General features: G+C 51.7%; 2 protein-coding genes and 2 long non-coding RNA genes across 11 annotated transcripts in view; 3 read left to right on the top strand and 1 right to left on the bottom strand.

Moving 5' to 3' along the window:
• The window catches only part of St3gal3 (ST3 beta-galactoside alpha-2,3-sialyltransferase 3), a 194693-nt gene extending 183359 nt beyond the window's left edge, over positions 1–11334 (top strand). For all 7 annotated transcript variants that reach the window (XM_055618409.1, XM_055618410.1, XM_055618408.1 and 4 more), the window contains 3 exons: positions 3685–3831; positions 4044–4190; positions 10342–11334. In XM_055618409.1, coding sequence (XP_055474384.1) covers positions 3685–3831; positions 4044–4190; positions 10342–10431 — 384 coding nt within the window. In that variant the 3' untranslated portion in view covers positions 10432–11334. The remainder of the gene's footprint in view (positions 1–3684; positions 3832–4043; positions 4191–10341) is intronic.
• LOC129685062 (uncharacterized) lies at positions 11302–12732 on the bottom strand. The gene is made up of 3 exons (XR_008721436.1): positions 12609–12732; positions 11548–11615; positions 11302–11359 (listed from the first exon to the last, which is right to left on the bottom strand). It is a non-coding gene; the product is annotated as an uncharacterized LOC129685062 (long non-coding RNA).
• Positions 12733–13990: 1258 nt separating this feature from the next.
• Positions 13991–14821, top strand: LOC129685063 (uncharacterized). Its single transcript, XR_008721437.1, has 3 exons — positions 13991–14004; positions 14444–14593; positions 14786–14821. It is a non-coding gene; the product is annotated as an uncharacterized LOC129685063 (long non-coding RNA).
• On the top strand, positions 14817–17132 carry Artn (artemin). Of its 2 annotated transcripts, XM_055618414.1 has the most exons (4): positions 14817–14858; positions 15910–16037; positions 16381–16522; positions 16633–17132. In XM_055618414.1, exons 2-4 carry the CDS (start codon positions 15978–15980, stop codon positions 17109–17111), a joined length of 681 nt encoding a protein of 226 aa, XP_055474389.1. In that variant the 5' UTR covers positions 14817–14858; positions 15910–15977; the 3' UTR covers positions 17112–17132. The 2 variants fall into 2 exon arrangements, with proteins under 2 accessions (XP_055474389.1, XP_055474390.1); XM_055618415.1 differs by lacking the exon at positions 14817–14858 and having other exon boundaries at positions 15902–16037.
• The last annotated feature ends 10078 nt before the right edge of the window (positions 17133–27210 follow it).

Below are 27210 nucleotides of genomic sequence, written 5' to 3'. Positions count from 1 at the left end.
AGAGTGGAACTCAGCTTAGATGTGCCCTGCTATGCCAGCTGTTCATGTGCCCCAGCACGTTCCATTCGCAGAATGGGTCGTGCAGCACCAAGAGACCCCTGACCCGCCTCAGAGCCCTTGGAGGGCAGTAGCAGATGCCTCTCATCAGTGCTGTAGACGCCCTGAGTGGGAACAGCAGCTGTAAGCTATACTGGCCTGGCACCTGTCTTGGAACCAAGACACTAGGTTTCAGTCTAGGCACAGCCTGTAAGGCTGTGTGAGTGAAAATTTTGTTCGTGCCTGCGAGGTAGACGAAAGGAGAGAGAGAGATGATGGAGCCTCATACCTCCCCTCCCCCGACCCCTGCAGCTCCTTTCTTCCCTTTAGGTGTACAAGAACAAGCTCAGGCAGAAGCCTGGGGCGGGCTCAGGGGGCCTGTTGAGCTCTGGAGAAGAGACAGGACTGAGACACGTGGCCAGCACATCTGCCACTCCTAGATGACTGTCACAGCCTGGCCCACCCAGGAGGGGGTCTTCTCCGTAACTCCATCCAATGACTCAGCCTGTTCTCTTCCATGCTGGTCCTATGTCATCCTGTCCCCACCTTTACTTCCTTTACACACAGGAGCAGACCCAGGGGAGGGGTGCAGGAGTCACAAACTGGTCCCTATTTGATTAATAGGCTGAGACCCAGAAATTGGCCTCAAGGATTAGTCCTGTGATCTGACCGATGAAGGGACAGAAAAGAGCTGCCAGAGAAGGAAAGGTTGCCTTAGTGAGAGACAAAGAGGAAGCCATTGAAGCAGAGACAGGACTGAGGAGGTTCTGACCATCTTGGCGGCGGGGGGGGGGGGGGGGGGGGGGGGGGGGGTCGTTCTGTTCCTGAGGCCAGTGGAGGGGCTTTGGAAAAATGTCATATCCCCTTCTGGAACCATGCTCCACCACAGCTGGGCTGGGTCCTGGGCTACAGAAATGAATCAGAGAGGAGCCCGGGACTGTGGGCTCACATGGTAAATATCGAGTGTCTCTGGCTTGTCCATTAGGAATCTGTTCCTTGCTCAGAGTCCCTAGTAAGCAGTGAGCGAAAGCCGAGTCCCAGGACTGACTGAGGCCCTTGGCTCTGTGTTCTGTGATCTCTCAAAGCCTAGTGGGCGTTCTCCCTTAGGCTGCAGGAGATCAGGAGAGATGAGCGAGAGGCAGGTCCAGGCGGGATGCATTGTGTGGGTAGGGTTGGAGTTGGGCATTAGAGATGAGCAGTGGCGGAAGCATAGAGGGGTTAGCTAGTGGTGGCCCCAGAGGACGCGGGGGTATGAACTGAGGGGCAGCCAGGGGCGACACAAGCTGCTTTGTAGTTGAAAAGATCATCCTGGTAGGGTAATCCGGCCTGGCAGGCAGAATCAGACCTTCTAGATACTCAAGTCCACGTGTGCTGAATAAACAACTGGAATTCAGCCATCATTTTCATGGGGCTCTGGAGTGTTTAGCAGGCATAGACTGGGCCAGTTGTTACAGCAGTCCTGGTGGACAATAATTCAACAGGGACCTGAGGGGGCAGCAGTGGCTTTGGGGGAGAGGCTTGGATCTATGGGAGAAGATGCAAGAAGAAATGGCCAGAAGACAAGGGTGGCCCAGGGAGTGGAGGACTTGAAGTCTGCTCCCAAGTTTCTGGTCTGGAAGATGGATGGAGAGTAGAGGAAGGGACAGGCAAGAGGAAATGATGCAGGTAGTATTGATGTCAAATGATATCTATGTGACAAAATTCTCAAAAAGCATAGTTTTGATGTCGGGCATTTCCTTTATGGGGCTGTCTCCAGATTCACTTAGCTGAACTGCTTTTGGAGATTTTTCTGGTATTTCACATCCGTAACTATAATAAACAGGTTTGCAGCCTGGAGGTGTGGGTAATTGGCTTCATGCCTGACTAGCATGAAGATGGCCCTGAGTTGCCATTTCCCTGTCTCTTACCATTTCTGTAAGATCTCATTGATTTTTTTTTTTCATGACTCTTGATTTTCTGTTTGTCTGTTTGAGCAGGGGTGTTGTTGAGACAGGGTCTTGCTGTGTAGCCCAGGCTAGCCTCCCTTGAAGCCTAGGCCACCCTTCTCCCTCAGCCTCCCAGGTACTGGGATTATAAGAATATATCACCATGCCTGGTTATTTTTCACGAACTCTTAACAACATGAACCTCTTATTATTGGTGGCAAACTTTTCACATTTCTTGTTTCTCTCTTACATTTGCTTGTGTTATTTTATCTTTTTAGAGATTTGGAACTGTGTATGTGTGTGTGTGCACTCTATGTATGTTCTGAGGTACATAGGTAAGAATGTTTGTTAGGTTGGCCTGGGCACGTGGCTCAGTGGTAGAGCATTTGCCTAGCATGCTTGAGGCTCTGGATTTGATCCTCAATGCTGGGGGAAAGGTGAAGTCAAAAACCTTTTTAGGACCAGTGAGATAAATCAGCAGGTAAAGGTACTTGCAAATGGGAAATCTCTACTATTTTATATGTAAGTGTGTGTGTGTGTGTGTGTGTGTGAGAGAGACACACTTGTATATATGTATGAGTACATGACAACTTGATCTTCTCCTTCCATCGTGTGAGTTCTGGAGATCAAACTCAAGTCACAGGCTTGAGTGAGCACCTTTCCCACAGAGCCATCTCTCTGGCCGAGAAGGGGCCTTTTTCCTTGACCCAGTGATTGTTTCCCCTGGGTGTGCAAAGTTCTCTAAGTTTAGCTGATTCTTTCCTGTCCCCCAGGCCAGTAACAAACTTGCCACTTTGGAGGCCACGGTAATGGCGCACAGGCTGCTTGGCTTGCCCCTTCATCCAGCATACTAAAGAGCCCTGTTGTAAGGGCAGAAAAAGGGGAAGCTCTTGGAAGTGAGCTGAAATGACCGAGTTGGGGGTCTAGACCAGGAAAGGCTGTGCCGTCAGAGGTCTTTGCAAGGTTGAACAGGAGGAAGGAAGAGGCTAAAGAGAAGAGGTGCTATGGCCCTGGGTCACACACTGGGATGGGTTTCTGAGGCAACGATTCCACATTTGGGACCACGCTCAGCTCCGTGAGAGAGAATGAACCGTTTATTCTGCGTGCGCCAAGGCTGAAGCCACCCAGCTCTGGTCAGGGGCGGGACCAAGATCGTTGTGTCATTCTGCTGTCAGCTCTGGTCAGGGGCGGGACCGAGATCTGCGTGTCATTCCGCTGCTTTGTGACAGCTCATGCAATGTCTTTACTTTCCCAGGCCCCCCTTAGCACAGTTGACTGAGAGCTAGGAAAGGCAGAAGAAGGGGAAGGGGCGAGCTCAGCAGAGCAGATAGGCAGGCTTCTGGCGGGCCCCGGTCTTAAGTGGGGACTCGGGAGAACTGGGCCTGCCTGTCTTCCTTGTGGCCCAAAGACACCCTTCCCCTGCACTCAGGCCAGACCAGCATACTAACAGTGCCCTCAACACTTTTGTCCTCAGCCTCAAAACTCACTCTGTGCCCTCTGTTACAAACCTTTCTCCCACACCATATGTCTGTCACACATCCCAGGAGCCCTCACTGGCCAGAGCCCTCCCGAGCTGGTTTACACCACGGACCTCAGGTCGCCCTCCCGCACACAGGTCCCCTCTCCTCACTGCTCACTTCTCTGTGTACAGTGTGGGGCCTTCGCACTCACCTGAGCACATCCTCAGCTGCGCAGCTCACGTCCTCTCACGCTGTGTCTGCAGAGCGCCTCCGACGGCTTCTGGAAGTCCGTGGCCACTCGAGTGCCCAAGGAGCCCCCCGAGATCCGCATCCTCAACCCCTACTTCATCCAGGAGGCTGCCTTCACTCTCATTGGACTGCCCTTTAACAACGGCCTCATGGGCAGAGGGGTGAGACTCCTGGGCAGGGAGGAGGAGAAGGACGAGGCAGAAGAACCTTGACAGGGAATCATCGAATGGCAGTGCTTGGGGAAAAGGAGGCTCTGTGGGGGGCCAGAGAGGGTCCATCTTGGAAACGAGCTTAATTAGCTCTGGAGGTCTCAGCTCCCCCCCCCACCCCCGCCCCAGAACTCTACATGCTTCCTCTCCTCTCCCCTTCACAGAACATCCCTACCCTCGGCAGTGTGGCGGTGACCATGGCACTCCACGGCTGTGATGAAGTGGCAGTCGCAGGCTTTGGCTACGACATGAACACGCCCAATGCACCCCTGCACTACTATGAAACTGTACGCATGGCAGCCATCAAAGAGGTGAGGGCCGGGCAAGGGGGCAGTGGGTGGAGCCAAGGAGGAGCCTCCAGCACAAAGGTCGGAAGCCAGTGTCTGTGCAAACGAATGCTAAGGGGGAACCAAACCGGCAGCTGCTCTTGCTGCCCAGAGTTCCCGGAAGGACCACCCTCAGTTATGCAGCCACTGAGGTCTACCTAGCTTGCAAGCCTCTGGCCGTCTATGCATCCTCCTCCCTAGCCTTCCCCTGAGCCCAGAGCCCCTTTCTTCAGCTTTTTCCCTGGAATGCTCCCTTCCAGCCCTGGCCCTGTACCTTACCCCTCCTTGCTACACCTGACCTTGTACTCACCTCTTGTCACCAGCTCAGCTCATGCTCTTCCACAGACTCTGCCTTCCCTGGAAAGACCCCTTAACCCCTCACAGAACCCACAAGTAAACAGTGCCTCTTGCTCCCTGCACCCAGAACTCACGAGGGCATGCTCCCAGAGGCAATCCATCTGTACAGGCAGCTTCTAGCTCTCCACTCTCTCACCACCACAGCAAGGATACGGCTGGGGGCGGGGGAGGGTAGGGTAGGGTGAACCTTTCTTAAGCACGGCTGCAGCCTCTCACTGGGCCATTCCTGAAGCCTGGCAGTCTGGAGGACGGGTGTGCCTGGAGAAGTTGCTCCCTTTATGCAGGCCCACATTTCCATGAATCCAGGGGCTTTGGCAGCCATTTGCCCCCACTGCCGCTCAACAGTCTCTTTATAAACCCCTCCAGTGAGAAATCTGGAGGCGTACAGGGGACTCGGGGGACCCTCTCCTGAAGCACCTCCTTTGCACCCTTCACCCCCATTCAACCCTCCACTCCCTCAAAGTCACCAGTCACCTGTCTCAAGAATGCTAAATCTGATGGGCAGATACATGCCACCCTTCTTTGTTTTGTTTATTTTTTATTTATTATTGTTATGGGCTTGCATTGTACCATGGTACACTTGGTGTAGAAGTCAGAGGACTTTTCGGACTCAGTTTTTCGGACTCCTCTCCTCTCCTCCCCTCCCCTCCCCTCCCCTCCCCTCCCTCCTCCCCTCCCCTCCCCTCTTCTTTTTTTCTCATTCCTCAGCTTTGGTCTAACTATTAATAATCAGTATTAGGCTTGGTGTAGTGACACAGGCCTTTAGTCTCTGTGAATTCTAGACCAGCCAGGGCTATAGTAAGACCCTGTCTCAGGAGGAGAAAAAAGAAGCACCAGAGTTGGTCAGTGCCTGGTCTAAGAACTACATCCAGGACAAACTTTTATGCCTTCCCTTTCTTTTATTTTCTCCAAGATTTAATTTTAAGAGTGTGTGTGTGTGTGTGTGTGTGTGTGTGTATGAGTGCAAGCTTCCACTGAGGCCAGAAGAGGGCATCAGATCTCCTGGAACTGAAGTTAATAGCTGGGAGCTACTGACAGCAAACTGAACTCATATCCTCTGTAGGAGTAGTATAAATGAAACTTTTCTTTGCCTTATGTAATTGTAGTCTCAGAGGCTTGCTACTGTATGTAAGCTCAGTATTCCTAGCTCTTTCTGAACTCTGGCTGGCTGGTTCAACTCAGTTGTTCTGGCTCAAACGCCTGTCCAAGCTGACTGATTCAGGCTGGCTTATCTCAGCTTCTCACTGAGTTGTTCTGCTTTGGCCTCAAACTGATTTTGGCAATCTTTTCTAATCTTTTGGCTCGTTCTCATTCTCTGGCTCATTCTGTCTTCACCTGGATCTAGCTTGTTCTCCCTTCAACCTGTCTCTGTAAAACTGTCTCAATAAAACTGCCCCCTCCTGCACTGTGCTCATATGACTGACTCAATGAAAGCAGAAATCTGCATGCCTCTTGTCTCCTGAGTGTTGGACCTAAGATTTTCTTTACCTGAAACTTGCTCTATACCAGGTTGGCCTTGAACTCAGGTCTTCGTGCCTCTGTCTCCTGGGATTAAAGATGTGTCTGTATTCCAGCTGGATCACACAGACTTAGAAGGTCTTTGGATGTGATACCTTGCCAGAGCAGCCATGTTTCTGGAGTAAAATTCCTCTGCAGAGCAGTATGAGCTCTTAACCACTGAGCCATCTCTCCAACCCATTGCCTACTTTTTCATTAGGAGAACAAATTGTCCAGCATGTTCATAAGCATCGGCTGGCCGAGAGTACAGAGCCCCCACCTTCCAGTTATCAATACATGGCTAAGACTTCCCCCTGTTCTTCCTCTCACACTCCCCCATCCCAGTGACTACTGGGAAATGGCTTTTAGTTACAGCGTTATGGCCAGAAATCCAGTAACTCTAAAAGATAAGAAGTATTTTACTATCTCACCTAAAAAAGTTAGCGATTTCTTAGTATTGTGGACTATCCAGTACTCCACTGACCTATTTAACCCTCCGTGACTCCTAGTGGGTGCTCTTGAAACCGACCCATTCATTGGTTACTTCTGCTGGAAGGAGGAGAAGGTGTGGGTTAAACAGTTTTATGAGTGCCCGTGTTTGCTTGAATCTTATCCTTCTGAGCCTGTTTTTGTTGTTGTTGTTGTTGCTGCTTTGCTTTGCTTTGCTTTTGCCTATAAAACCCAATTTCTGGCTCAGAGGATAAGCGTCCCTGCAGCATAAGCGTGAGGGCCCACGTTCAAATCACAACAAGTCAGAATGCGAGCGGTCAGGCATGGACCTTCCTGTGGCTCCTCAGGGTAAAATCAGGTGGCCAGGCTTGAGCGGGCGAGTGCCTTTACTTCCTGAGCCTCCTCACCGGCCCCACTCAACCTCTTGCGCTCCCCTCCGGAAGCTTTCTTCCTTTAGTACAGTTACCGCAGACTGAGGTAGAGTGAGGCCGAAATGGAAAGACACCCCCGGTGCCCCCTCCACCGTGCAGTCATCTGGAATCATCCGAGGACAGCGTTGTCTTTGTAGCCGAAATACTTGCTTTTAAGTTTCTAGCGGTCCTCCTGGCAGCCTCTCCTCACTGTGTCTAGAGACTGGTAGACCGATCCGTCATTTTTCTGGGGTAAAAGTTAAAAAAAAAAAAAAAAAAAAAAAAGAGACTCTAGACTCCATCTTCTGGGCAGTTTGATTCTTTCCCAAGGTAAAGAAGTCCTGCAAATTTTAACCAATCACAGAAAGATAGTTAATTTCTTTTTTTTTTTTTTCGGTATTTTTAAATAACTTATTTATTTTGCTTCTATGTACATTTGTGTTTTGCCTGCATGCATGTCTGTGTGAGGGGGTCTGAGTTACAGACAGTTGTGAGCTGCCGTATAGGTACTGGGTCTTGAACCCGGGACCTCTGGAGGAAAAGTCCTCGTAACCACAGAGCCATCTCTTCAGCTCCTCCCCGCCACCCCTGTGTTTCAACCTCTAGCAGTTTCTTTTTACTCCCCTGCCAAGGGTACTCCATCTCATCTCTTCCGTCTTCATGTGATTGTTTACAAACTGCAAAAGATATACCCCAAGAATTCTCTGTTCCTCTTGAAGCAAAAAAGAGAATCATCCTCTTTTTTTTTTTTTTTTTTTTTGCCAGGAATGAGGGAGAGGAAGAAAAGTCAGAGAGCAAGTTTTTTTCCCATAGCTTATAAACGAATTCTTTTTATTCTCTAGTCATTTCCCGGTCCTAGGTCTAACATCATCTCCTTAGTCGAGAGGTTCAGCAAGGATGAAACCCTTTTTGACAGGTTCAACTCCCTTTCTATGAGCAAGCCCTGGTGTTTGATGTTCGCCTTCAGTGTTACACGGACTGCATGCCTCGCGCTCGTTCAGAGCCCCAACCTTAGCATCCCATCCCGTGTGAAAGGCGGTGCACTCAGGGCAGGGAGTCAAGGAGAGATCCACACTTCCTTTCAGATTTCTTAGTCACGGAAGGAATCCTTAGGATAATTTTAAATTAAATTTGTCTGGAATTTCTGTCTTGCACTCGTAAAACTCTAGGCGGGCTCTGACAATTTACAGATCTTTATATTTGTAAGTATTAAGTACTGATGAAAATACAAGCTCTAATTCTGGGGGCTGGAGAGGTGGCTCAGAAGTCAAGAGCACTGGCTGCTCTTCCAGAGGTCCTGGGTCTAGTTCCCAGCTCCCACACGGCAACTCACTGTAACTCCAGTTCCAGTGCTTCTGGCCCCCTCAGACAGACACACATGCAGGCAAAACACCAGGGCACATAAAGTAAGAATAAATCAACCAGTTAAAAAAAAAATAAAATCTTTAATTCTAAAAGAAGAAGAAGAAGAAGTAGTGGTAGTTTTTGTGAGGCATGGTTGCACAAGCACCAGACAGGAGGCCACTGGGGTTTGTTGAACCCCAGCCTAGCTCCAAGATCAGCGAGAGACCCAAAGATGGAGCGTGATAGACCAGGACAAAAAGATCCTCCTCTCCCGTCTACAAGCATGTGTGCACAATCTCTCTCTCTCTCACACACACACATACACATATACACACACACACAGACACACACACACACACACACACACATAGAGGTGGGGGAAAGTTCAATCTAATTTTACTAAACAAATCTCATGGAGTGCCTACTCTGTATCTAACCATCCCTGCCCTTAGAAACTTCTGGAAAGATGATTGACTCTTCAGAGAATGGACATGAGTCGCCCAGGGGTCTGAGAGAAGGAGAGCACCTCGCAGAGGCAGCAGCGAGGACAGAAGCCAAGGCCTATGTTCCTCTAGGAGTGTGAGGGGACAGATGGTGAAACAGGAGGCCCCCTGAGGAGGACTTGCCCACCTCGGGCACTGTGCTATGGATTGTGAGGGAGGAAACCATTTGCCACTTGGGGATGTCAAGGCTTCAGGGCAGCCAATCAAACTAAGGGCTAGATAGCCCCTGGACCAGTAAATGATGGCTGTGAGTACAGACACAGAGTGGCCCAGTGCCGACACAGCAGGCTAGCCAGGTAAGAGCCAGGAAGCTAATGACATTCATCCCTTCCTTCAGTCAAGCCTTTTCCTTCCTTCTTTGAGTGGCTTAGTCATCCAAGCTTCCTGGGGAGATTAATGGGAATCAGAAGGAATCCAATCCCATAAGCCCTGGTCTGTGGCATCTTCTCTAACTTACTAAGGATGCAGTTTTTAAGTATATGGTACTTCCTGTTTCTTTTGTTCTGCTTGTTAAGACAGGGAAAAATCAAGGATGGTGATATGGGGAAGAGCTTCTAGCCATTGGGAGCCAGCCTGGTCTTGGAAAGTGGAGGCAAAAGGATGAGGGGTTCAAGGCCAGCATGAGTTTTCTCGTGCTTCAGAACAATATGGGTGTAGTGGCTCATGCCTGTATCCCAGCATGTGGAAAGCTGAGGTGTAAAGATCATGTATGAGTTTGAGACAGCCTAGACTATACACTGAGTTCAAGGCCAACCCAAGCTACTAAGTGAAACCCCGTCTCAAAAACCCGGGGCAGGTGAGACGGATCAGGGGTAAAAGCGTTAGCCATGAAAGCCTGATGACCTGAGTCCAGGGCCTGGAACCCACAGTAGGAGGAAACCCATTGCCAAAAGCCGTCACTTGACCTCCACTCACATCCTGTGGTATGAGCAGGCGCGTGCTCAAAGACCCACACGTCATATACACACGCACAGTGAGGACACATTAAACAGACGTAGAAAAGTGACTTTTTAATGTTTAGTTTTAAAGAAAAAGTATAACATTTTTAAAAAGAAGACGAGGCATGCTCCTCAAGCTCCCCAGTTCCTGTGCACGGGAGGAAGACTTTCCTTAGCTGCCTGAGGCCTGGAGAATGGATTGCGTCAGGCCAGAGAAGCAGCTCCTGCCCCTTGCTGTGCGGTCCAGTGACTCACCTCCTTACCCTCGGGCTGTCTAGAACCCGAGCGCTGCCAAGGAGCTGTGGGCTGCTGTCTGAAGGAATGAAATTCTGAGCGCTAAGGGGACTGGGAAGCCGAGACTACTCAAGACTTGGAAGAAACCCAGGGCAGAGCTCCTCTGGGGTAACAGTGGGGTACCAGGCTTGTTGGGGAAAGCGTTGTGAGTTGTCACGTTCTATAGCCCGGTTATTGTGGTCTTCTAGTGGGGCACAGGACACATGTGTCTGCATATTCCCAGTCACAGAGCTTCAGCGGTTGGGTTACTGGAAGAGAGCATTAGCCCGGATTTAAGCAAGGCTGTGTCCCAGCAGCCCTCTGGACTGCCCACTTCCTGACTTCTCCATCTCTTCCCTTCTAGTCCTGGACGCACAACATCCAGAGAGAAAAAGAGTTCCTGCGGAAGCTAGTGAAAGCGCGCGTCATCACTGACTTAAGCAGTGGCATCTGAGTGGGCCCAGCACTGGGCCAGAGAGGCTCACGCCAGGAACAAGCAGCTGCCACCTGCACAGGAGTCTTCCAACCCAGAGAAGGACAGTGCCAAGGGGCCCAAGGGCCAGGGAGGGCCTTGGCAAGGCAACCAGAGCTCTGCCTGCTTACAGGCCGGCCTCAGAGACCAGCACTCTGCCTCGCAGCCTGGGTCGGTGAAGCCAGAGGGCCAGGAGGCCACTGGCTGCGGCCAGCAGGCCCAGCATGGAGGAGGTGGGACATGCGGTAGCAGGAGTGTGCTGGAATCATTTCTCTAATCAGTGTTTGGTGTATTATCATTTTGTGAACTTGGGTGTGGGGAGGGGAGGGATAATTTATTTTTAAATAAGATGTCACCTTCGGTCCACTTGTTGTGCAGAAAGAGGTCCACTAGAGGGCCCATCAGGCAGTGGCACCGGTGAGCTCCCTGAAGGATGGAAGTGGCAAGACCATGCTTCAGGGCCACAGGGAGGTGGGTGGCATGGCATGTCAGCCATCTCCAGCTCATGACACTCTTTGGCCTTCCCTGGGGAGAAGATGGAGTACTCCCTCTCACCAGGCCCCAATGTCCCACAGGGGAACCCCAGAGCCATCCCTTTAAAGCCAACAGGAACAGCTCTTGGACAAGAGCAGAGAGAACTCAGGAGGCAAAGCCCAGCCCAGCCTGAGGAGAACGGCTCCCCTCCATAGCTGTCCCTGACCCATGGGGCAATGCTCCTTCTTGGACTGAGCAACTGTCAGATGGTCTGGGCTTCTCGATGAGACTGCCAGCTCCATGGGTCCTACCCACGACCAGAGGGGAGTGAGGTTCAAGGACCCTACCCAGGCTGCAGCAGCCATCCCAGGCAACCATCACGGAAGCAATAAAGCTCTCCCTTGAATATGGCCTCCTGTTGTTTTCTCTAATTTTTCTGGAAGAAACAGAAACTTCACTCAACTCCAGGGTCTTCTCTCCAGCCCACGGGTTCCCGGGTCCCTTTCACTTTGCATGTTAAGGGTAGGACCTTTGAGTCCTCCAGCTCCCTGGTTAAGGGTATTTGCTGCTCTTGCGGAGGACGCAGGTTCAGGTCCCGGCACCCACACGGGAGCTCACAATCACCTGTAACTCCAGTTCCGGGAGATCTGATGCCCTTTTCTGGCCTCTCGAGCTCCTGTGGTATATATACACTCGGACACACAAACATACAAAAATTAGCATATTAAAAGAAAAGTGGAGCCAGGTACTGTGGCACACACCTGTAATCCCAACACTCTGGGAGGCAGAGGCAGGCAGATCTCTGTGAATTCAAGGCCAGCCTGGTCTACAAAGCAAATCCAGGACAGCTAAAGTTACACAGAGAAACCCTGTCTCGAAAAACCAAATAAATAAATTAAAAAAAAAAAAAAAAGCGGAAGAGGCCCACAGAGTACAGAGAAATCCATAGACCTCTTTTCCACTACCATCATCCATGGTTCCACTTAGAAATGGATCCGACCCACTCCCCATTAGCAGTCCCCCTCTTTTCAACAGGAAGCAGGGACACCCCCCTCAACCTAACCTTAGGTACCCTGGGACTTTAGAAAGGAGATCCCTGCCCCATTTCACCCCCTTAGAGCTCTGGAATCTGACCCCTTTAAGAGCAACCCCAGGTAGGTCTGAGAAGGCTCAGTGGTTATGTCCTGCCCTGTAATCATGGAGGTAGCTTCCTGCCAGACACTGGCCTCTGTGGTAGTAAGTGGGACAGCTGTCCCCAGGCCTCTCCTACCTCAACCAATCCCAGTAAGCCCCCTGGTAAACCACCTAAAGGCAGAGAGGCTTGGCCGTCCCGAGAACACAATGCTCCCATATGTAGCCTCAGCTACAAGCCTGTCAGTGGTAGCCCCAGCTGCAAAACAAAAAAAAACAACCCTGAATACAGCAGCCCCCCCACCCCCCTAGTCTCTCCCCCCACGGAGTCCTATGGAACCCTCACAGGCAGCAGCACTCTGCAGTCCGGCTTCAGCATCAAGCACTGCACAAGACTGCTTTCTCAAAAGCTGTGGTCACGGACCCTGGCTGTATGCCAGAATCAGCCGTGAAGACCTGGGAAACTGCACTGCCCACCCCAAGACTGATTCAGATCTGGGATGGGGCCCGGATGTGGGTAGTTTTTAAAGGTCCACAAAGGTGCGGAAACATACTGCCAGCTCCACGGGTCCGACCATCACGGAAGCAATAAAGCTCTCCCTTGAATATGGCCTCCTGTTGTTTTCTCTAATTTTTCTGGAAGAAACAAACTTCACTCAACTCCAAGGTCTTCTCTCCAGCCCACGGGTTCCCGGGTCCCTTTCACTTTGCATGTTAAGGGTAGGACCTTTGAGTCCTCCAGCTCCCTGGTTAAGGGTATTTGCTGCTCTTGCGGAGCACCCACACGGGGGCTCACAATCACCTGTAACTCCAGTTACAGTTACGGGGATCTTATGCCCTTTTCTGCTATCATCTGGTATGTATGGACTGTGGTACATCTACCCCATTCACAGCCCCGGGGCACCCTCCCTCACTCCCCACATCTAGTTATCCGTGTTTTGATTAACAAATACCGAATTACCACCACTAGCCCAAGTGCCTCCTTTGCAGGGCGTTTCCAGCAGGAGTCCACACAACTTCTAACTCAGCATGTCCAACACTGAATTCGTATGTTGTCCCCCCCCAACACACACACATCTGAACCTCTCCCAGGGAGTGCCAGGTCCTAGAATTCATCCTGTTGTCCCCCAGGCCAAAGCTAAAGGTACACACCTCTGTCCACCATAGCACCTCACTTCGTCCAGTCAGGCAAAGGGAAATATTGGGGATTGCGGCCCTGCAGCCCCTAGCTCTCTACAACCCTACTCAGGATTTATCCTGTCACCCTCCAGCAGCCTGCACCCTTTTTCTGCTTTGCTTGTCTCAAAACCCCACACTCCCTAGAGCAGTCATTTAGCTAAAAGGCACGTTGAGGTGGTTTGGTCCCCAGGATCTTGGTTAGTAGCACCTTTCCGTTCTGCCATCAACCAAGCCCCAGGCTCTTGTCAAATCGCCTTATCTCACCTCAAACTCCAGTTCAACCTTCTGTGACCCTCCAAGTCTTCACCCTCGGTCCCGCGCACCGCACGCTATCATCGCCTTCACAGGGTGTGCGTGCGTCCCTCTGGGCCCCGAGGCCCTGAAACTGAGCCGGAAACAGACTATGCTTGGACCGTGGGAGCACAGTGCAGAGCCCTGCTGGGTCCGAGGCAGCGGAGCTTCCCGGGGTCCCGGAGCCACTAGCTGACCGCGCAAGGTAGCTAGCCGGAACCCCCATGTCTGCGCGGCCCAAGCTGGATCTCTCCTCCAGGCTGCCCCTCCTTTGCCTCCCTCCCTCGCTCTCTCCCGCCCTCGGCCAGGCCTCCCAGTTCCCTACTTTGCGTGTCTACCAAGTTCGAATTCCCAGTTTCGGCGCTTCGCTGCCGCCCGATCTCTACTCTGCCTCCTGGGGTCTTCTCCCAGTACCTAGCCCCCACCTAGGGGGACCTAAGTGAACCAGCGAAGACCGGATCCGGAGGGTGGAGCGGCCAGGTGAGCCCTGAAAGGTGGGGCGGGGCGGGGGCGCTCTGGGCCCCACCCCGGGATCTGGTGACGCCGGGGCTGGAATTTGACACCGGACGGTGGCGGGCAGGAGGCTGCTGAGGGATGGAGTTGGGCTCGGCCCCCAGACGCGGCCCGCGGGCTCTGCCAGCAACGAGTCCCTCGGGCCCCAGCCCTCGCTGCGACTGGGGCTCGGAGCCCCGCAGCCGAGGTAAGCCAGCCCTCTTGCCCATCCCCTTGATAGACGCTCCCAGTGCTGGAGAAGGAGCAGAAAGGTCTTCCTCCCCCTTTTCTCTCAGCCTCTCTCTTCTGGGCCCTCAGCGCAGCTCTATGCCCCTCCCAGCCACTCCAGTTCGTCTTGCCCCTAGCCTGTTGGACTGTCTTAGCCCTCCTGGCTGGCTGTAATGTGAGGCTCACGCTGCCGCCACAGGGCACAGACCGGCTGCCAGGGCCCTACTTTTGAATAAAAGAGGCGCTGCCAGGTGCACAGCTCCGGGCATGATCCAGCTGAACTTCGGGGGAAAGGCCAGCATTGGTTCCAGGACAGGTGCCTAGAAGGACACGGTGCAGGACCCCCGTGGTGAGTATAGGGCTGGTGGAAAGGGGTGGCAAGGGCTGGAGGACCAAACATCCCAGATGGTAAGAAAGGAGAGGTGGTCCGAATTGCCCTCGAGGGCCTTGCTCCTGGGCTCCCCCTAGCGCAGGTACCCCTAACTCTGCCTTGCCTGGCTTTCCCTCCATCTGGGAGAGCACTAACCAGCCTGGTCTCTAGGGATCTGAATCTAGTCAGCCAACAGGTGCACGCTTAACCTTGGAGGACCACTTTCTGGATAAAGGCCTGGGAGGTATGTGTTGAGTCCTGGAGTCGGTGTGTATATGTGTGTGTGTGTGGTCCCCCACCCCACCCCCACCCCAGTGTATTCTGTGTGCTCGCAGAAGGATGGAGGGTAACATCTGGGACCCAGAGGAAACCAGCTAATGAGGACTCTTAAACGTTTTGGGGTCCCCAGAGCAGTGGCTCACAAAGACTGGCGATGTCCAGCAAAGCCGGCTGGGGTCAGGAAGGATGGCTCATGACAGAAACTCCTAGGAGCAAGCCTAGGGTGTCAGATGCACAGAAGGCAGATGGCTCAGACTTGGGTCAGCTCTGAGTGGCGCGGCCCCCTGAGACCAGGTTGGCGTGGCCCTCTGGGGCCAGGTTGGTGTGGCGGTCGAGCTGTTCCTCCTGGGAGTGGCTCAGACCTGAAAGTGCAGAGGATGTGGAAAAGACCCCCTCCCCTTAAGTCTGCAGGCTTGACAAACTCTGCCCCCTGGTGGCCACAGGAAACCATGGTCCAGGTCCTGTGTTCTCAGAAGGACCATCATTTCCCCAGATAATAGACAGGCTCTTGGGGGACACCTGTGGGCCCAAGAGAGAACTCAGGTCCAGAACCGAGATTGCAGGAAGCCTAAGCTCCCAGTCATCAAATGAGTCACCAACTGACCCGCTAACTCTCCAGGTCTCAGCTTCCTCCCCTGAGGTATGGAGTGAAGGCTGAGTGGGAGCCTTTACTCAAGGAGCCCCGTTACTATTTTCTCCAGCCACCCTGGTACCTTCAGCCCCGAAGTACAGAGTAGAAGGGTCTCAGAAAACAAGACCACAGCTGTGTGAGTCTTCCCCCTTGACCTTAGACAATCTCTGAACTCCCCCAAGCCTTGTTTGCCGATCTTGAAACGTGAGCCATTGGCCTCTTGGAATTGTGAAGGAGGAAATACTGCAAATCACCTAACACAGCAAAGTTCTCCACGCAGCTCCAGCTTCTGGATTGACTCTGGCTACTTCCGAGTAGCTTTGAGACATTGAAGTGGAAAGATGAGTACCCCAAAAGATAACTAGCTCATCTTTCGATTTACAAGCTGCCTCAAGAAGAGGGTTGGGGAAACAGGTCCACGAAGGCTGATGGGAGCTCCTGGAGTTGCCAGAGATGGAACTGGAACTTGGAAACCCTGCTGCATTGCTCCGCTGGCCCCGTCCTAGGTGGCAGGTGAGCCAGTCCCCTGCATTTCTCAGCTGGCTTTAATCGGAGGTGGGGGGGAGAATAGGAAATGGCCTGGGCAGGGGTTCAGATATGAAAGTTGAAATAATCAAGAGGGAGGAACCAGTCAGAGGAGAAAAGGAACAGGATTTCGCTGGATGGTCAGTGCCCTCAGGTAATTCCTCCCCTGGGCTCCCAGAAGCAGCAAATGCCTATTAAGCCTAAGCCCTTGCTTGCACTCTGCCACGCGACTAGGAGCCCGACTGGATCGGTCACCAATCTGGGGTGAAGACAAGACAGCCCCCACAAGGTGCCCTGTTCCTCGCCGAGTCTCCTCTTTTCCTCTGTGCAGGCAGCCTTGTGGCCAACCCTAGCTGCGCTTGCCCTCCTGCTGGGCAGCCTCACAGAAGCCTCCCTGGACCCGATGTCCCGCAGCCTCCCCGCTCGCGATGGCCCCTCGCCGGTCCTGGCGCCCCCCACAGACCACCTGCCCGGTAGGTGAGAGCGCGACTGGGCGGGGCAGGGGCGAGGCCAGCCCTAGACATCACCACCACCACCACCCCGCCCCGCCGCCGCCCCCGAAAGTGACTAAGTCTCCTTCCAGGGGGACGCACTGCGCATCTGTGCAGCGAAAAAGCCCTGCGACCACCGCCGCAGTCTCCCCAGCCCGCACCCCCGCCGCCGGGTCCCGCGTTCCAGTCCCCTCCGGTTGCGCTTCGCGGGGCGCGCGCGGCGCGTGCAGGGACCCGGAGCAGCCGCGCTCGGGCCGCAGACGCGCGCGGCGGCTGCCGCCTGCGCTCGCAACTGGTGCCGGTGAGCGCCCTCGGCCTGGGTCACAGCTCCGACGAGCTGGTCCGCTTCCGCTTCTGCAGCGGCTCGTGCCGCCGAGCGCGCTCCCCTCACGACCTCAGCCTGGCCAGCCTGCTGGGCGCCGGGGCCCTGAGGTCGCCCCCCGGGTCCCGGCCCATCAGCCAACCCTGCTGCCGGCCCACTCGCTACGAAGCCGTCTCCTTCATGGACGTGAACAGCACCTGGAGGAGCGTAGACCACCTCTCCGCCACCGCCTGCGGCTGTCTGGGCTGAGGGTGATCTCCAAGCCTTTGCACTCTGGACCTTTAACCGTGTGTGGCCCTCCCTGGAACAGCCCCACCCCGGGCTGCGGAGCTCTGGCCCCAGGCTGGTGAGTGACAGACATCCAGCCTGCAGAGCTGGCCAAACCGCTGGGTTTGTTGGTAAGAGTCCCGAGGCGCTGATGGATCCCAGCTCTAACAGACACTAGAAACCTCAGCTAAAGAGAACTCCTCTGAAAGAATCCTGAAATTGCTCCGAGCCCTCAAGAATGAATTTTGGGGAGACACGTTGTAGTGGCGTTGCTGGAAGAGCCTGTGCTGAAGCCAGCCTTGTATCCACTTGTGGAAGCTGAAGCCCTATTTATTATTTCTAAATTATTTATTTACTTGGCTGGCTGGTCAGATCCTTTCCTGGACGTGGGGAATGGGTAGACGAGGCGGGATGAAGATGTGCCCCCACACACCTCTCGACTTCCGCATTTCACACTGACTCAGTAATCACGGTGTTGACCTGGATCCGGCTGCTTGTCCTTCAGGTGGCTCTGAGGTGGATGGGAGGCACAGAGAGGTGACAATCATGCCCAGTCCTCAGTACCCGGGGCCTGGGTTACCTGTGGGAAAATAAACTAAGTAGCTTTCCGTGGAGAAAGGCCACCCTGGCACCTTTGAGGGCCCTGCTTAGTGGGTAAAGGCAGAAAATCATGTTTTGCCCCGCTCAACCAGTGTCTTACCGAGCAAGGACCTGTCTTGAAGGCTCCCTGACAGGTACACATGCTGCTTCCACTTACAGGCAGTCAACCCGGGGCAAGAGAGCCTCTGAAGAAGGGCTGAGGGCGGGAGAGGGGCACCGGGTGCTGGTTCACGGGAAGCAAGTGCAGAGCTTCGTGAGGATAGGAAGACAGGCAAGCGCTGCGGGTCCCCAGAGAGTGCATTTGGGCTGATGAACAAGCCTACTCATTTATCCACCCAGTGAACACTGACAGCAACATGCCAGCGACTACGTGGATGAGGCCGGAGGCCCTTGCTTCCCAGCACCACGTAACCAAGGTGTATTGCCACATGCCTCTAATACCTGCGCTCAAGAGGTAGGGGGATCAGGAATTTAAGGGCATCCTCAGGGACATATTGAATCCCAGGCTAGCTTGAGCTACGTGACAGTCTGTCTCAGAAGAAAAAAAAAAAAAGATTCAGAAGTAAAAAGAACACAATCTCTATGCTCAAGCTCGAACCAGGAAAGACGGTCAATAAACAAGCAGTGACATGTGCTCATCCAAGTTCAGCGAGGCTAATGGAAAAACAACTGAAGCTAAGAGAGACACACTTTCTTCTGGAAGGAAAGCCAGTGCTGTCCTTGACCTCTCACTGTCCTCGGGCCCTCTCCAGGTCAATGAGATCATCTGAGCTTTTCTGTGTGGCCCTTGAAACTCTGTTTTAAAGCACATTTCAATGTGATGATGCACATTTGTGATCCAGCACTTGAGGCAGGGAGGCAGGAGGGTTAGTGCAGTATCATCCTCAGCTACACAGCAAGTTCCAGCCCATCGTGGCTGCATGACACTGTGGGAAAGAGACGGAAGGAAGGGAGGGGAAGAAGGGAGGGAGGAAGGGAGGGAGGGAGGGAGGGAGGAAGGAAGGAAGGAAGGAAGGAAGGAAGGAAGGAAGGAAGGGGAGGAAAACTTTCCCTGGTCCTAGGCATTTACATTGAGGAGACCGTGTGGGTTTTTTTCTTCTTTAAAACAAGACAGGACACGTGTGTGTGTGTGTGTGTGTGTGTGTGTGTGTGTGTGTGAATACACACGCATGTATGTGTGAGGTCGGAGGTCAACAGCCGTGTCTTCCTTCCTGGGTTGCTTTCTGCCTTAACTTTTGAGACACAGTCTCTCTTTGAACCTAAAGCTGGCAAATTTGTCTAGGTTGGCTGGCCAGAAGGCCCAGGGATCTTCCTGTTTCTACCTCTCCAGCCCCAAAATGACAGGCATGTAATATTTTAAATGTAATTTTGTTTTGTTTATCTTATTTTGTGCGCATGTGTGGGTGGACATGACACAGCACACCATCAGAGGTCAGGGAACACCTCATGGGGGTCAGCTCCCTCGTTCCATCATGGGGCCATGGGGATCAAACTGAGATCCTTAGCCTTGGTAACCAGCCTTTACCCACTGAGCCATCTTGCTCAGCCTCAGCCCTGGGCTTTATGTGGGTGGTGACGACCAAATTCAGATCCACATGTTTGTGGCACAAACACTTTATCAACTGACCAGTTAGTTCCCAAGCCTCCAAGATGAGGACTTTCGGAAAAGGTGCTATGTCTGAAGGATTGTGTTACAGCACAGGGGTTGTCGGGAGACATGCTTATCTGGAACAGAGGCCGGAAGCCTAGGGGGGATGGATTTGAGAGCTGTCAGCACTGAGGCCAAGGGTGTATGAGATCCCACAGACAAGATCAGCTTGAAGGTAGGATCCCAGCCATTTAGCGGTGTCTACTGAGTCCTTCCTTCCCAGCCGAGAGTCTGCCCGCTTTGCTGTAGGAGCCCTTCACCGAGGCTACAAAGAAGCACCAAGGGTATAGAGGACTGGGCATGCTCTAGGTCAGCTAGGCAAACCAAGCCTGTGCTCTCTTCTGTAGTCTCCACCCCAGTTCTGGATGCTCCCCCAAACTTCGGTAGGTTTGCACCCCAGACATGCCCTTGGCCCTTTTCTCTGCCTCCAAGCTGATCAGAATCCTTCAGTTTACACACATACACACACACACACACACACACACTCCCCAAAGAAAAGATTGTCAGAGAGCCTTACCATTCACAGGGGGCTGCTTGAAGGGGTTGGGAACATTCCTTCAATTCTAAGGTGATTTGGGCTAGAGAGAACACTGCTGAAACTTTGAGCCTAGTGTCAAAAGTCCTCAGTGGGACCCAGCTGTTCTGGGTCATGCATGAGAATGCTCGCAGTGAGAGGGCCAGATCCCAGCCCAGGCCAGGTGCTAGCTCTTGTTGCTTTCTTTTTTATTTTGTCTTCTTTTGGGGGGCGGGTGAGAGTTGCTTGTTTGCTTGCTTTTTGAGATAGGTTCTTACTCTAGCTCAGTCTTGCTTCATACTTGCAGCAGTCCCCCTGCTTCAGCATCCCCAAGCCTCACAGGCCTGGTCAGCCATGCCCAGCTAAGTGCTGGCTTTTTGACATGCCCCAAACTGCCAATCCTTGAGGGAATAGGGTCCACCTCCAACTAGAAGCTGCATTGCTCTGACAACGTGACATCTTCTCCAAGACAGATTCCTTCCCACAAGAACTCAGCAATCCTCTCCAGGTCCAACTACCGAGTCATTCTAGAAAAATGATGCTTTCTGGTCAAAGAAACAGCTGCCAGGCCCCACCTGATTACAAGCTAGCCAAGGTAAGAGAGTCATGTGACCAGCCGAGGCAGCACGCTGGAGCTCCTGGAAGAGCAAGGCACTCCGGTAGCTCCATTTCTGACACTGGTCTGTGTTTCACACTTACAAAACTACGCTTCCCATTGAATGGTCTTCCTGGAACCTACCAGCAGAGCCTCCTCCGAAAGTAGAAAGCAGAAATCTCTAAGCAGATTCGAAATGTGTTTTTGCTACCCCTTGGGAACACCTCAAACCTTCCTCTAGGTTCACTTCACCTGGGAAGTGTGGTTCTTGGTTCCACTCACTTCTCCACGCCCACAGTCACCTGCTCTGGCAGATGGCCCTTAGTGGTGGCTCTCTTAGCCAAGGAACCCTAACTTATCCCTGGCCATCGATAGCTGTGGGGTACTGTCTGGCGACTGCTGGGGTCCCCTCTTGAAAAGAAAGTGGGGAAAAAAAGACTCGAGACTTTGAGCCCCTTTTGTTGTTCTCAGAAGGGTCCTAAGTTACCTTGGAAGTAGAGCCTTCTGAGAAGACCAGTAAAAGCTTGGGCCTTCTCCCCAAGCCAAATGCCAGAAAGGTTTCTGGGATACCAATCTGGTCAGAAAGCTTAAGGTGTATGTGGGCTGCAGGGGACACCTTCCACAGCTCACCCCGAGGTCCCATGGAGTCCTCGGCCCCATGTGATGCCGTATTCTGGGTACCTGGGGTAGCTAGATTGATTCCTTTGAGTGTACCTGGGCTCCGATATCAGGGCTTTCTCAGATATTTACAACACACTCCACGCTTAGCCTTTCTCCACTGCATGTCTCCTCCTCTGTATTTTATATACTGACTGGAATAGAATCACATAAAAGAGAACTGATGTTGGGGCTATGGAGGATAGGGGTAGGGCTGGTCTGACCTTCCTTCTCTAAAAGAGACTTTCCTGAGGTCTCTGGACCTTGATGGCCACTTTCTAGAAAACCTACCTTGGCCTTCTGGATCGCACACCCTGCATTTCCTCTCACTACTCCAGCTGCTCCTTCTGACTATGTCTGGGTTCCTCTTCCTCTCTCTGCATTTTCTGTGGCCTTAGCGCTCTGAAACCGGACATCCCCCCCCCCCACAACATTATCTACTCTCAGGGTTTCAGTCCCCACCTCTATTAGGTGCTCACATGTTATCTTGATCCTAGACCCTTCTGAGCCCTAAGCCTGCGATCTAATGCTTAGCCATGTATCTTCAAGATCTGCATACCTTCCTGCTGCCTTCTGCCCTTCAGCTCTGCTCCCCACCTTGTGCCCCTGTGTGCTTCCCACTGATAACCTTCTCTGCTTTCCAGCTTACCAGCTGCTCCAGTCCCCTCCTCAGCAACCTCTACCTGATGGCACAAGACAGGGCACCATCCTAGACTGGCCCTGAAACAACAATTCCTGCTTCTGTTGGCTGTCTCCTAAAGCTAAAGGTCTATTGCTGAAGACGCCATGCACTTTGGCTTGTGGGACATAGAGAAATGGAGCTTCCGCCCTGCTGGCTAGTCCCAAGCAGTTCTTTGCAGGCTGCTGGAAGAGAATTGTCATCAACAGTCTTCTTGGTGGTGAGCACCACAGGGCTGCACTACTGACCTGCCAGGCAAGATGTCCCTAGTGGTGAAATAGTGGCAGGTCTGCTGGTGGGGTAACCACTTCCTGGTTGGACTTGAGGCCCACTGCACAGGAGCGGCTGGGAAAGTCACAGGCCCTGATGGGGACACTGCCTCCGCTGTTTGGCTAAGTTGGCGTGATGTGTTCAGCAAATTGCCTCCTAAACAACTATGTTTATGTCCCTGGAATAGTACTGCTGTGGATTTTGGCCAGAGAAGCTTTTTTTGTAGTGGGCAGCAGTGACTACAGAGATTCATAATGGGTCAGTGATGAGAAAGAGTGACTGCCGAATGCTCAGCCGTAAGTGGGGCCTCTATCTCCCACCCTCCAAAATTCAGGGAAATAGCAGAAGGGGAGCAAAGAATGCAAGTCAGCAGCTATGATTATCTATGATTACAGATAATCCTGTCACTGACCACGGAGGAGGCTGATGAAGCTCCATCTCTCCATGAGGATTTATAGACAATTAATGGTTTATGGGAGAGGGAGAAACATTTTCTTCAGTTGTAAATGTCCATGCTCCTTTAACCAACCCTAGTGAAATACATTGGGATACACACACACAGGGACAGACAGAGACAACACACAAACACAACATGAAAGAAGAAAGGGATTAGTTGGGAAATGAGAAGTATCAGTGGAAGGGAGAGATGAATATTATTAAAATACATTATAACGTTATGAATGTATGAAAATGTCACAATGAAACCATTATATTTAACTAACATACACTATAAAATCTTATTTTATTTTTACTTATTTTTGTTTTTTGAGACAGGACTTCTCTACATAGCCCTTGCTGTCCTGGAACTCCACTGTGTAGACCAGGCTGGCCTAGAATTTAGGATTCACCTGCCTCTGTCCCCTAAGTGCTGGGATTAAAGTGTGCACCACCATGCCTACCCTAGAACTTTTTTTTTTTTTTTTAAAGCTAAACTATATTAAACTCAGTCTGGGCTTACTATATAGCCTCTCTCTCTCCTTATGGTTAAACTTTTCCCAACACAGCACCTTCTAGCAATAGCCTGGTTAGGAAAGTATGAGACAGGCTGCCATCCCATCAGGAGGATCAGAAATTTAGTAAACAGATTAAGATGAGGGCCGGAAATGTCATACAAGGCTTTAAGTGCTATACCATAGAGCTTGGGTTTTGTCCTGAGGGCCCACTAAAGGGTTCCCAGTGGGTTTGGTTAAGGTGCTGCTTGGTAGCTTGTCGATTTGACTCTAGGTTTACCTAGATAAATCTGGGGAGACTCTCAGTTGGGGAATTGCCTCTACATTATCCTATGGGCATGTCTTTGAGACACTTTCTTGATTAATGACTGTTGTGGATGGCAAGTGGTCCCGGGTTGAGTTATCAAGCTGAGCACACTTTGGAAAGTGAGCCAGGAAGCAGTGTTCCTCTGTGGTTTCTTCTTCAGCGTCTGCCTCTAGGTTTCTGCCTCTGCTCCGGCCTTGACTTCCCTCAATGATGGACATGTAAGCCATGGTATTATCATAGCAGAATGTATAGGCCACGGTGCTTTCATAGCAACAGAGAAGTAAGCCGAGACAGTATGCTTCTGAAGGTGGTCACTGGCTCCTGTGTGTGGTGATAAAAACGTTAAGGGGAAATCAGGGGGCTCTTTTTTTGAATTGTTATTCTCATTGATAAAAGTAAAATTTTTAAGATTTATTTATTTATTATTTATAATATGTTCTGCCTGCATGTATGTCTGCAGGCCAGAAGAGGGGACCGGATCTCATTATAGATGGTTGTGAGCCACCATGTGGAAGAACAGCCAGTGTCTTAACCTCTGAACCACCTCTCCAGCCCCTGATAAAAGTAATTCTAAGTGCTGGGTGTGGTGGCTCACACCTTTAATCTCAGCACTTGGGGAGGCAGAGGCAAGGGGGATCTTTGTGAATTTGAGGCCAGCCTGGTCTACAAAGCAAGTCTAGGACACCCAAGGCTACACAGAGAAACCTTGTCTCAAAAACAAACAAACAAACAAACAAACTAATAATTTTAAAACAGACACAGAAGGAAGCTGGGGGACGTTTTCATTAGAGCCAGAGAGAAAAGCAATGGGAAAGAATCTGATAGTCTCAGCAACTGATGGAGAAGAGAGATGAAAAGGAGTGAAAGTTATGCCTTTTGAGGTAGGCAAGGAGCTTGGCAAGCAGCTGAAGAAAGGTGCAGCACCTGCAGAGAAACAGTGGGAAGGTCCAGCGTCTCAGAAAAAGCATGCTTAGGCTCTCGGCCAGTATCTGAAAATGAGATAGAAAGAAAAGGAAGAGTTATATTTCCTAAGTTACAACTCCACTAGGCAGAGTGAGCAGACTATCTACAAGCAAATGCTAGGAGAGAGGAGCTTCTTGGAGGGCACAAGTCCATTATTCCATTAAGGAAATAATTTCTCTCATCTCCTTAACTTGGCTTGAATCAACCTTCCTGAAGGGTGATCTCCTAGCCAGCTGACTGGCAGGTCCAATTAGATCAACTTTCTGAAAGTTCTGCTTCCTTATTTGTTCATCATGTGGAGTTGTTTCGGGGAGGGGCACGGGTACGCAGGGACAAGCTGTGGGAGTCAGTTATCTCCTTCCACTGTGTGGGTCCCCTTATTGAACTCAAGTCCTCCGGTTTGACAGGAAGTGCCATTACCTGCCGAGTCAGATCAAAATGTCATGTCCCAGCACTTGGGAGGCAGAGGCAGGGGGATTTCTTAAGTTCCAGGCCAGCCCTCTACAGAGTTCTAGGGCAGCCAAGGCTACACATAGAAAGCCTGTCTTGATAAACGAAAAAACAAAACAAAACAAGACAAACAAACAAAAACCCTAAGACAGTTGTGAGACACCATTTGAGTGTTAGGAAGCAAACCCAGGCCTCTGGAAAAGCAGCCAGCGCTCTTAGCTACTCAGCCATCCCTCTAATCCCATTCAGATGGCATTTTAAATCTTAATGGAGGGGATGCTTGTGATGCTTCCCAGAGTTACAGAAAATGGGAGGGAGGTGGGGTTCAAAGCTTATGATGAGGAAGGAGTTTATCCTCATTGATTCTCCAAGCCTGCAATTGACCGTCTTAACAGAGAGAGGGGATGGTGAGGTGAATGAGCCTTTAACTGCAAACAAGAAGAAAACACAGCAGCCATGTTGTGGCTTGGGGGCCAGGTCCTATTCAAGTATTATTTCAGTTTGTGCTTCCCTGGGCAAATCTCTCAATCTCTCCCTCATCTTCCAAAGAAGCCACGGTCTCACAGCTAGAAAGACACGTAAGTTTTTAAGCCAGGTCTAAGTGGAGAAGCTGGGCTCTTTGCTGCCAGCCCTCCACCCTGCCATTCATTTACTTGGGAGGATTCATATCGTCAGGAAACCTTCAGCCAGCAGCAGACCTGGCAAAATTCATTCTAAGGTCTAGAATCAGTTACTTTCTTTTGGTTCCTTGATTCCCTCCTTTCAAAGCCTCCTACCTTCTTCCCTTTCCTCCACACTGCAGACAGGTTTTTCTAACATGGAAACGCAGTCATCAGTTCTCACTGGATTCAGGAACCCGTCTACACTCCTACAGGAGTCTACTGCCCTCAACTTCTCTTCACAGCTGTCAACTATCCCTTCCCTCTCCCTCACCCTCATATAGCCCCTTAAACACCGGAAATCACTAGCGCTCTTCAAATGTTTGTAGTTGTTGTTATGAGACAGGGTCTCATAGCTCTGGCTGTCCTGGGACTCACTCTGCAGACTAGGCTGGCCTCGAACTCACATTGATCTGCTTGGCTTCTTTAAGCAACCCCCCTTCCCCAACACAGGGTTTCTCTGTGTAGCCCTAGCTGTTATGGGCTTGATTTGTAGATCAGGGTAGCCTCAAACTTACTGAGATCCGCCTGCCTCTGCCTGCCACAGTGCCGGGATTAAAGGCATGCTGACCAGTTGTGGTGGACTTCCTTTAGCAGCGAGCCACTCTCCTTTCCAAGCTCTGAGGATTGTTCAAGATCTTACCAAGTTTCTTTTCCCTTGCGAAGCATTCATTGACCTTCTCTGGCCTCAGCAGCTAATTCCAGAGCCAGCTTCCTCCTTTAAAATACAAGCGTCACCTGGCACGGTGGTGTACATTTAAAACCTTGCATGGTGTCTTCAGCCTGTCTTAATCTGCATCCTCCCCAGGTTTACAAAATTTCTGATCCTCCAGTCCGTCTCATACTTCTCTAACTGTTCTACTGCTAGAAGACTCTGTGCTGGGCAAAGTTTATAATCAGTAAGAGAGAAGCCATACAGTAAGCCTAAATTGAGTTTAAAATAGTTTAGCTTTAAATAATGTTTTAGGCTGGGCATAAGGGTGCACACCTTCAGCCCCAGCACTCAGGAGGCAGAGACAGGCGGTTATCTGTGAGTTCCAGGCCAGCCTGATCTACAAAGAGTCCAGGATATCCAGGGCTACACAGAGAAACCCTGTCTTGAAATTTAAAAAGAACAGAACTTAAGGTAAAGCCATGAGCTACTCTTTACGCACATGAAATATAATGAAAACCTTCCCGTCCCCTTTACATACACATACACACACACACTGATGTGATTTCCTGGTTGCTCACAAGCTGATCCGCAAGGCTTCCTCCCCACCCCCAACCCCCGACACCAAGTAACTCCCATCTTTTCTCTTCTCTAGCGGGTGCTGACGGTTCACGAACACACACAGTTCCCTGGACCCGACTATGTCCTTGGAGTGAGCAGTGACCGAACTTGACCCTGTCCCTCTATTCTCCAGTTCTGACTTCCAACTCCATCTACAGGCCCCAAGAATCACATCTTCGCAGGAACTGCACTCCTAGGCAATTTGACGGAGCCAAACGGTCTTGAGCCGTAAACCGGGAATAGGTTGGGGCGCCACCGGATCCCAAACCACGTGCTCTGAGCCGCCCTCCGCAAGAGCCGCCTTCCGGTCCAGCGAAAAACTACATTTCCCAGGGTGCATAGAGGTGGGTCCTTGCTTCGGGCAGGGGCCCCTAGCGGCACGCCGTTCCGTCGCCTGTTTGGGGGCGCGTGGGCTGGCACGAGGACAGGGCCAAAGACCCGGAATGAGTTTTCGCGTAGTTCCGTCGTGCGGTGCCTGAATGTATTTGGTCGTGCCGGGTCAGGACAGGCGTGGGT

This window comes from Psammomys obesus, unplaced genomic scaffold (genome assembly GCF_907164565.1).
Source record: "Psammomys obesus unplaced genomic scaffold, mPsaObe1.curated_primary_1811, whole genome shotgun sequence".
Taxonomy (NCBI): domain Eukaryota; kingdom Metazoa; phylum Chordata; class Mammalia; order Rodentia; family Muridae; genus Psammomys; species Psammomys obesus.
The sequence above is the reverse complement of the archived record's forward strand: the minus strand, read 5'-3'. Positions and strand labels throughout refer to the sequence as shown.